Genomic DNA, 10,130 nt, shown 5'->3' on the forward strand with positions numbered 1-10,130 from the left:
GAGTGAAAGGTGTGAAGTACAGCATATGAAGAGTATTCAGCAAAGACATGTAATGATATGATGATATTTGATCATTATAATGCTGTGTGAGTAAAATATATTCGGACTGTCGTGATTATATTGTTTACACTTTGGCATTTCTACTTTTACTTCAGTAAAGGATCTAAATTACTAAAGTGTACGAATACAGGCTGAAACTACTAATGATTATTTCAATTGTCTGTTGGCCTGCCGGGTGTTTTTATCCAGTGATTGATTAATCACTCACCTCAGAGTTCAGTGTGACGTCTTCAGTGTTTTGTTTTGTGCGACCAAAAGTCCAAAACCAGAGATTCAGTTTACTTGGAGACGAAACAGTAAATCTGACACAGTGAAGGAACTGACACCGGAAAACAGCACCTTTTGCTTTGTAATTAATGTAATTACTAATTATCAAAATAGTGGCTGATTATTGTTTGACTAAATGATTAATGGACAAATTTTTCAGCTTCAAACTCCCACAAATAAAAGTCCTGCATTAAAGATTTCAGATCTCAGGAAACATACTTAAGTACTGTCACCCAGATGAGCCTTAATTTACCAATAAATATAAAGTAACAGAACATGTAAACTTAACTGAAGTCTAATATTTTCACTTCCATATTCACATTAAATAAATGCAGCAACACGAAATGCTTCACAATGCTGGACTGATTTAATAAACATCTACAAAAACACAATAGAAAATTTTTTCACTTTGTCACAAATGTATTGATACTCAGTTACAAAACAAACAGATGCTGCTCTGCTTTTTTGAGTAACAGAGAAAAAAACTGACAAAACAAGTGAAAATAAAATCAGAAATCACGAATAAAAACAGTATAAATGTGGTGGTTTGTGCGTCGTACAGATTTATAATGATTTAGCTGCTGCAGGTGAACAGCTCCACCTGCTGGACAGTTTCACTCATTACAACATCTCCCAAAAATAATATTAAGACTGAGATGGACGCCGACTCCAAACTGGTGGAAGCAGCTGATTTAAAAACAGGGAAAGAGAACAAAAGAAGTCTGAACGATAAACTGACGTGTTTAATCACATCAGGATTAAAAACATGAAGACAGCAGCATTCATACGACACACACGTCATGTGACATGAAGACAATCTCTGATTGGTCACTCTGGAAAATTAGGGGGGAGAAAAAGGTGTAAAGATGGAAATAAATAGAGAGGGAGGTGTAGTTCTAAGCAGATCTGGGGTCAGATGTGAAAACTAAGTGACAACGCACTAAAACGCGTCCTCGTTCTTAACATCCCCTGCACTCGTACTTTGGAGGCCATGTTGGCTGCTGGACTCGTAGCTCGAGACCAGAAATCCAAGCTGAAGCAGCCTGAAGTTCTTCCAGCGTACCAACTTCGCTGTATGTTGATTTTGAGCCGAGTCCCAGAGACACAAAGAACATCAGCAACAGCAGCAGGAGTTTTCATTCTGTATCCTGAACCCTGATAGAGATAATTTAAAAATCTGAACTGGTCCTTTAATGATCCTTTCACTAGATCCTTAACTAACATGTTGTCTGTTAGAATATGATCTATAAATGAATCATTGATCGTCTTTCTGCTGTTTGATAATGTTGGCTGAGAGATCAGCTGTGATGATGGTTGAGATGAGATGATTGATGAGAACCTCACTAATGAAATAGTAAAACTCCTCCTCCTCCTCCTCTTCTTCCTCCTCCTCAGGTCTGATGAGAGGTGGAGCTGAAGTATCGCTGCCTAAACAAGTGACTGGGGGAGGAAAGACGAGGCTCGTGAACGTGTCCCCCACTGTGGCTAATTTATAAAAGAACCAGGTAAACGCACAGCTTCATAAATCTGATGAAAAGATGGCGTCTGCATATTTCTGTCTTTGTGTGAACACACAGTTTTACACATCTGACCCGTGGAGTGTAACGATACTCGTGTTTGTCCTCGACGTTCAGTTTGGTTTGGACTGTAAAAGCAAATAATTGTCATATTAGACCTGTGAAGTTGAGCTTTGGTTCTCTAACTTACAGTCACAGGGTTTCAAATTTAAGACTTTTTAAAGACCCTTTTAAGACAATAGTGAATGCAATTTTATACCTGTTTGACGTCCATAGTGGCAATAAAAGTATGCAACGATTAATTAATTCATCAATTTAGCTAATCGCCGACATTTTTTGAGAAATGTCTGAAAGAAAAAGTCTAAATTCTCCGGTTCCAGCTTCTTAAATATGAATATTTTGTGGTGACTTTACTTCTCCATGATAGTAAACAAAACATCTCCTCAAACTCTCCTCACATGTTGCTGGCGGAGCTCATCTCTGCTGAACACGTCGACCATGACTGCTGTCACAGTATCGTCTATATGTAGAGGAAGGAATCTGCTTCGCGAATCTCTGGAATTGTTCGTCTGATCGACGCCACACTCGGCGCTCAGATCCCCGAGGTTCTGAGGGAGCGAAGTGTCGAGTATGAAGTCAATCAGACCAGCGGAGCCAAGCTGAAGTTTTAATGTTAAATTCAAATGATAAGTGACATAAGTCTGTGTGTAAAAACATAGCGGACTTAAAAGGTCCCATATTAGGCAAAATGCACTTTTTAATATCTTTTCAGCATAAAGATGAATCACCTAACCGTCCTCTCTCTTCTTCTCCTCCACTTTTCAGTAAATGTGTGTGAAAATGCACCATCTAGATTTTGCTCCCCCTATGACGTCATAAGGGCCTCTGTTGAACACGTGACCTCCTCCACCCCTTCGGGAAGCCGGCTGTCCGACCCTGCTGAAGACCTCCTGAGTCCCCCGTCCTCCTTCCCCACTAATCACCGGCAACACGAAGGTAGTGAAGGCAACAGCAAAGCTCGCAGATCGTTTCTGTTCTCCTGTAACGGAGCGTCCGGAAAGAGGCTGACAACTTCTGCAGCAGCAGCCAAGTATGATATGACAAGAAATGTGTCTTGACCATTTAATGATGTATTATATGTATATTTGACAGAGCACAACATGGGACCTTTAACTGTAAATGCAGCTGCCGGGACAGAATTTGTTTAAAGAACTTATATTTGATCATATGCAGGTTTCTGTCTTATTGGGTGTGTGGCAGCATTTAAATACTATAGTTTTTACAGGAAGAATTTAGGCCGTTTTTCAAAATAAAAGTATGGAGTGTACTGAAAACATATGTGACCTCCGAACAGACGTTTGTACCGTTACACTCCAGGAGCTCTTTTTATCCATTTTTCTTCCTCTCCTCTTTTTAGCATCAGTTCTTCTTCGTCCGTGGAGACTCGGCATCATCCTCCCTCCTCTTCCTCACCACTCCTTCTTCTTCTCGTCCATGGAGACCCCACCGGGCCCCAGCGCCACCACCAGCAGCAGGCCGCCGATCACCGACGTGGTCTGGAAGAAGTCGTACTTGAGGAAGTCATGCATGGGTTTGTATGACGGGATGTTCCAGAAGGCGTTGAAGGTGAAGTTGATGCAGAGCAGCCAGGCCACCAGCGTCAGAGCCGCCAGCTTCGTCTTAAAGCCCACCGCCACCAGCACGATGAGGGCCGTGCCCACCAGGTTCTGCAGGATCTGAACACAACATCAGCACGTCACAAAGTGGACTCTCACAGAACCAGTCCACTTCACCTCAGGACCATGTCTGAGTCGTTAACTTGCTCTAAAAAAACGTGAAAGAAAATCTTCATTCTGGTGCGTTCAAGGAGCCTCTGAGATTTCCAAACTCATCTTTTATATTTGTTCTGCTTATTGGTCAGATTATTCATTGATTTTCTTGGTGATCAGTTTTCTTTGTCAACACAGCGGTCTTATTATCAGAGTCTGTGTGACCACTAGCTCAGCCTGATGGCATTTGAACAGGTGACAAAAATTACAATGCTCCTTTCCTTAAAAAGGACATCATTTGAGGGCAAGTGTTTTATCAGCTCAGCACCTCGCTGACGTTTAGCTACGAGCTCTGTGGCTCTGCCAGAGTCTGTCTGTCCAACAAGAGAAAAAATATTTAGGCCATTTGTTGTTCTTGAGGCCACAACATCTACATCCAAATCTGGCGGAGCACCTTGAAAAGTGTTGCTTACTAGATATAAAAACCTCTTTCAGGACGTTTGGGGCTCTAAAACATGTTGTAAGTATTCAGTTGTACTTGAATACTTGCTGTAGCGTAGCATGCTAACAGGCTAACCTACATAAACATGTAAACTCAACACGTTAGCATAAAGCCTAACATTACATTCTGAGTGTGTGTGTGTGTGTGAGACTCACACTGAACAGGCTGAGGTCAAAGTGCAGCAGCGTCATGAACATGAGGACGAGGAAGACTCTGCCTCCGAGCTGCAGGAGGTGTTTCGGGGAACTCTGATGGCCGAGAGAAGGAACTCCTGCAAACACGCTGCGAGCCTCCCCCCTGCACTCTGCCAGGAGGAGGAGCAGCCCTCCCCCCAACGCCAGGTTCCTGCAGAGGGGGAGACAAAGATGGGAGAGGAGGCGAGGAGGGGAACTTTAGTGGCTCTTCATCTCTAATGAATTCCAAATTAAAGCTCCTGAATGTGTTTGTGTAGGTTGTTGAAATGATCACTGCAGACTAGAACTGAACCAGATCGCAGGTCAAAGCTCGTAGACTCACCTCATCAGGAACTTCAGGTCCCACAGGATGCTGTAGGCCAGAGTCTGCAGAGAGGAAACATTAAGACTGTGTCCCAGTGCAGCGCTTCACACTGTACAAGCACTACTACAGTTAGTTTAAGATATAAACACACAGTACTAACAGGAAGTGATGTAACCACACCCCCACTAACAGAGGCCAACAAAACATCAGAGAAATGTGGTTGTTGTACTTGAAATGTTTGTCATCTTTGTAGTTTTAAAACATTTATGTCACATCTTGTAGTTAACTGCTTTCTTTTCTTTGTGTTCCTGCAGCCATGTTTCATAAATATTTATTTTTTCCCAGTTTTGAGCAATATTGAAAAAAAAAAGTTTTGGAGACTGGAAGAACACAAAGAAAATGACCAAGAAACAAAAAGGCAGAAACTTGAAGTCAGTAAAATTATCTCAAATGTAAGACCGAAGCGACTTCATGACGTTGCATAACAGTAAATAAATAATTATGCAGCAGAAAGATCTCCATGATCATCACCACACACACACACGTGTTCAAACTCTAAACTGCTCAACGTCAGAAACATGAAAGAACCAAAAAGAAGCTGTTAAATTGTGACATTTTTAAATGGAGTTCTGCAGCGTCTGCACTGTAATGACTGAGATGCAGGTGTGTGTGTTTTTTGTACCTGCAGAGCGATGATCCCAAACAGAGAGAAGCAGGCGTACTGAACAAAGTTCCTACTGAGGATCAACACACAGCCGCCTGCAGACAGACACACACACACACACACACACACGTTTTTAAAAATGATTTCTGTTGTGGTTTAATGTTTCCTGTGTGTTAACAGATGAAAAACATCCAGTTTGTCACGTATTTTATATCTAGATGGCCTCAATTATCATTATGTGTCACAAACCCTTTGATTTAGCAGCTTTACCTTCATGTTGTCGTTGCATGTTTAACCAACTCTCATGGTAAAGAGCTACAGTAAAGCTGCAGTTTTCTGGTGTGTGAGGACCATCACAGCCTCATAAGCAGAGGTAGAAAACAGTGTAGAAATACTCCTGCATTTAAGTATTAGCATCAAAATATATTTAAAGTACTAGAAGTAGAAGCACTCATGCAGAACGGCCTGTTTCTGAATGATATTATTGGATTATAGTTACTGATGCATTAAGTATCATTACTGTTGCTGCTGGTAAAGATGGAGCTAATTTTAACTTCTTTATAATCTTCAATAATATATCTTAATTTATTGGAAGATTGTTCGTTTTGTAAGTTGACAATTAAAGGAGAACTCCAGTATTTTTTAAACCTGGGCCAAATTTTTACATATTTTAGGTTTGAAATTACTTGGAATTAGTGCAACATAAACACTTGGGGCAGGTGTGTTTAATCACATACCTCCACTAAAAGTGCTTGTTTTTACCACTGGCAGGCTCAGGTTGTTATTCTAAGTGTCTGACAATGTTACAGAAAGGATCTCTACAGAAATAAGATCCTTTTTGTTAAACCAGAAAGAGCCTCTCTTCAAAGCCACCAGACTCCATTGACAAAAACAGTGATTTTACTTCACAGAACACTGAAGTCGTTGATCTATCGCTGCTTTAATCAGTTAGTTTGTTTGTGTTTTTGTGTGACTTTGGTGTTTTACAGCAGCAGTCTAGATCCAAACTAACGTGTTGGCTCTGTGATTGAGGCAGCAGCAGATCAGCGAACTCCTGTGTTCTGCCAAGTAAAATTACTATTTTTGTCAATGGAGTTTGGTGGTTTTGAAGCAGGCAAAAAGACACACAAAAAAGAAAGATTTTGGTTTTTATCTTTTTATGATTCTATTGTTTTCTTATTGCTCTTATTATTATTGAAAGTTTTGTCAGGACTGATTTCAGATTCTGGTGTGTGTGTGTGTGTGTGTGTGGAGATATTACCCAGCTGCCCCAGCAGGTTGAGCAGGACGAAGACGTTGGCGAGGAAGCGGCCGCAGCTCCAGGTGGACTCGATGTACTCGCTCTGCTCCCCCCACTGGAACCACATCCTGATGCCGTCCTCCAGGAAGGTGCTGACCAGGCAGAGCCGGGCCATGTGGGGCAGGTAGTGTTTGGTGACCCGCAGGAACTACAGCAGAGAGAGGGGGGGGGGTTATTGATCTGGAGCTTTAACATTTAGAAACAATACAAACATTTCTCCTCCCGGACTGAGAGCATCTGTTGTGTTTCATGCAGCTCCTCATTAAAGGAATAGTTCAGATTATTGGAAGTGGGGCTGTATGACTGAAATCATTACATCTTAACATCAGTTTAACACCAGCTGCAGATGCACTGAGCGACAAATTCAAATTAAATTGCATTCTCTCTTTTTACATTTCAAAAGTTTAAACTTAAACACTCACAGTCACACTTGCAATTGTTTTTTTCGTGATTGTGAAAATGTCTAATGTGCTTCTTCTGTGTTTAAACTGTATTTGTCTTTTTTTTTAAATTATGCACAAGTGTTAATGAGGCCACCTGTTCAAATGAAGGATTAATAAAAATAATGTATTTTTATATCAAACAGCCGTCTAGTATCGTGTCAGATGCTCCTCACGTGTCTTTGTGTGAAGAAACTGACCCTGCCAGCAGTTATAAATTCACTGCTGAACTGGTGAAGAATCTGCACCACAAAGTTGAATATTAACTAATTATTTGCATTTTCTCTTTGTTCAAACACAATTCATCTCCACTGAGACACACTGGGACTGAACATGTGAGAGGAAAACATATTAAACTACAGAAAAATAGTTCAAATGTGCTCAACGTTTAACATCTACAGCAGCAAAATCAATCCAGAAACATTTTAATGCAACGTGAGTATAATACTGAAGTGAGGTTTTGACTCTCTGACTTTCACTTGCAGTAAAGTATTTTCACAGTGTGGTATTAGTACTTTTACTTAATCAGAGTATCTGAATACTTCTTCTACTGTGGCTGCTTTTCTGCTCTAATATCACCGCTGGTTAGACATCACAGATATCTGTTCAAACGTCCTGTGACGATTCAACCTGCTGCTGGACAACAGGTGATAACCGGTGTTTCATTCAATGTTTCCCCCACAGGACGGCACTGAAAACACTTTGTGAACAAATGATGCGTTAAGAGCTCAACGCCAGCGTGAAACAGACGCTTCTGAAAGACTTTTTTTAAGCGACTTTAAACGTGTCAGAGCTGCGGCCATTACATAACATAATCATACATAACAATCTGACACAAAATACTGATTAACGGCGTCTCGTGTCTGATAAAAGAAGCTTCCTGTTTCTGCATTTATACGTTTTTTTCCTGCTCCCATGTGTATGCCACAGTTACACATTTAGTACTTAAAAACTACAACTCCCAACAGATGGAGCCTCTACACAGGTGTTTGGCATGCGGCCGATTGCTTATTTCTGCCTTTACATTTACTCAGTTTTGAGTAAGCTACTTTCTACTTCTTCAGAGGAAAATATTGGACTTTTTACTGCACTACATTTACCTGACAGCTTTACACATTCAGATTATTAATAGAAAATATAATCAGATACTTAATGATGATGGATTATTATTGATTTAACTTCCCAGCAGGATATAAAGTCATTAAAATGAGCTCCACATTTACCAGCTGCAGCATTAAAATAAACACATTAATGATCAATAACCAAGAGTGTGACATTAATTATTAATGTTATTACAACGAGTACTTTAACTTGTAGTACTTTAAATATATTTTGATGCTAATACTTTTGTACTTTTACTTTTAAGTGAGGTTTTGAATGCAGTATTTTTACTACTTTGGGCACTTTTTCCACCAGAAAACAGCAGTGAAGTCATTCAGGAGGTTTCTTAGCCACTCAGGTTGTGTGGATGTAAATGGCTCTTAATGAGGGAAAGAGACTAGCTGGAGGCTAATACCATCATCATCATCATCATCATCATCATCATCATCATCATCATCATCAGCAGTCAGACTGTGTATGTGGCAGCCAGTCAGCTTCAACATCCTCATCTAACTGCTTCCTGTATGAAGCTGCTTGGATGAACCAGGAAGACTCCAGCTTCATTGTGGCTCCGCTGCATTAAAACGGACTGAAACTAAACATGCAGATGTGCAGAAAGTCGATGGTGCAGCTTCAACATCTGGATTCACTGAGATTTAACAACCAAAAAAAAAAAAAAACTGCAGCTCGATGAGTTTAAGTTCCGCTGTGGTGACACCCTGACACCGTTACTACCTGTTGCAGGGGCACGAAAGTGTTTTAAAACCTGCCTTAAATCAGCCAAACATTGTTAAATTGTCAGAAAATCTCTATTGGTTTCATTTTTGCGTCTTTCTGTGATAGAAAGTAACGGTCAAACTTACGTTCCTTGCGGCCCAAGAATCGTCACACCAGACTCCGTTGAGAAATCTTGCAATTTCACATTTCCTTCAAGTCAGCAGAGACTCACAGCGGGAAGCAAATCAGTGTAGTCCTTAAGTACATAATTAGGACCCCTCCTCTATTTTCGGCATACATGTAGCAGACCACAGCTTCTTTCAGTATATATAAATTTAAAACTTTGTAACTGTTCCTGAGCTCTTCCTCTGTAATACAGATGTGGCATATTGTAGAAGCGAGGATCGTGGTAAAAAAGAATAAAGTTGCTTTAAATAGGCTTAAAACTCGGCCACGTTATAAGGCGTCACGTGTATCTTCATCTCTGAAAAACGTAAAACTTGGTAATACCCGTTCTCTAACATGCAGTCAAATTAACACCAGACTTCGATTAAAATTTTGTCAGTTTAAAGACTTCCGTCCTTAACCTTCCACATTTTCAACTGGTAGGAAGAAAATGGAGGCCAAGAGCACATCACGAAGAGACACTCCTCACTTCGGCATACAAGTAACTTGACTAAAAAGTTGTTTTTTTGTGTTTAAGTGCTACTTTACTGTCACAACACACTATCATGTTACACCCACAGTCTGCCTCCACCGAACTGCACAACAAAGTCTACGGCTCTGCCTAAAAGTTCACAAAACTTTACCTCAAAGTTACGACAACAAAGTGCCCTTTTGGTAAATAATTTGAATGCCGAATTTACCAGCAGACAATACTGATCTAGGAGAAGTATGTACCGACAGTAGAGCTCCATAAAACTGACAGTTTTTTTGAATGGATTTCGGGATCAGCGGAAGTTTATCCGGACGCCGTCTGCCCGAGTCCCTGCCCTGTCTGTGGCCGGCTGAGGGTGTGCGTTTCCCGCGGTGCTGAGCTCACCTGGTCCGCTACATCCTCCGCCTGGTTCATCAGGTCTCCGTGTCCCATCTGTCCCTCCGTCAGTGCGGGGAAACGGCTCCCAGCTCAGCTTACAGTCCGGTGAGAAGAGTCCCGGTCCGGTAGTCTGCACTACCGCTGATGATGATGATGATGATGATGATGATGCCTCCAGCGCTGCCTCCTCCGACCCACAATCCTCTGCGCTGAGCGGGCAGAGCGCCCCCTGCAGACGGCACAGGGTGAAGCATGCCAC

At 41.3% G+C, this 10,130-nt stretch overlaps 1 protein-coding gene across 1 annotated transcript; it reads right to left on the reverse strand.

Annotated features, from left to right (window-relative positions):
* Nucleotides 1-2,982: 2,982 nt before the first annotated feature.
* surf4l (surfeit 4, like) lies at nt 2,983-9,998 on the reverse strand. Its single transcript, XM_070833858.1, has 6 exons — nt 9,878-9,998; nt 6,539-6,725; nt 5,296-5,372; nt 4,632-4,675; nt 4,271-4,460; nt 2,983-3,580 (listed from the first exon to the last, which is right to left on the reverse strand). Exons 1-6 carry the CDS (start codon nt 9,923-9,925, stop codon nt 3,314-3,316), a joined length of 813 nt encoding a protein of 270 aa, XP_070689959.1. The 5' UTR covers nt 9,926-9,998; the 3' UTR covers nt 2,983-3,313.
* Between the last annotated feature and the right edge of the window lie 132 nt (nt 9,999-10,130).

This window comes from Pempheris klunzingeri, chromosome 7 (assembly GCF_042242105.1).
Source record: "Pempheris klunzingeri isolate RE-2024b chromosome 7, fPemKlu1.hap1, whole genome shotgun sequence".
In the NCBI taxonomy this organism is placed as follows: domain Eukaryota; kingdom Metazoa; phylum Chordata; class Actinopteri; order Acropomatiformes; family Pempheridae; genus Pempheris; species Pempheris klunzingeri.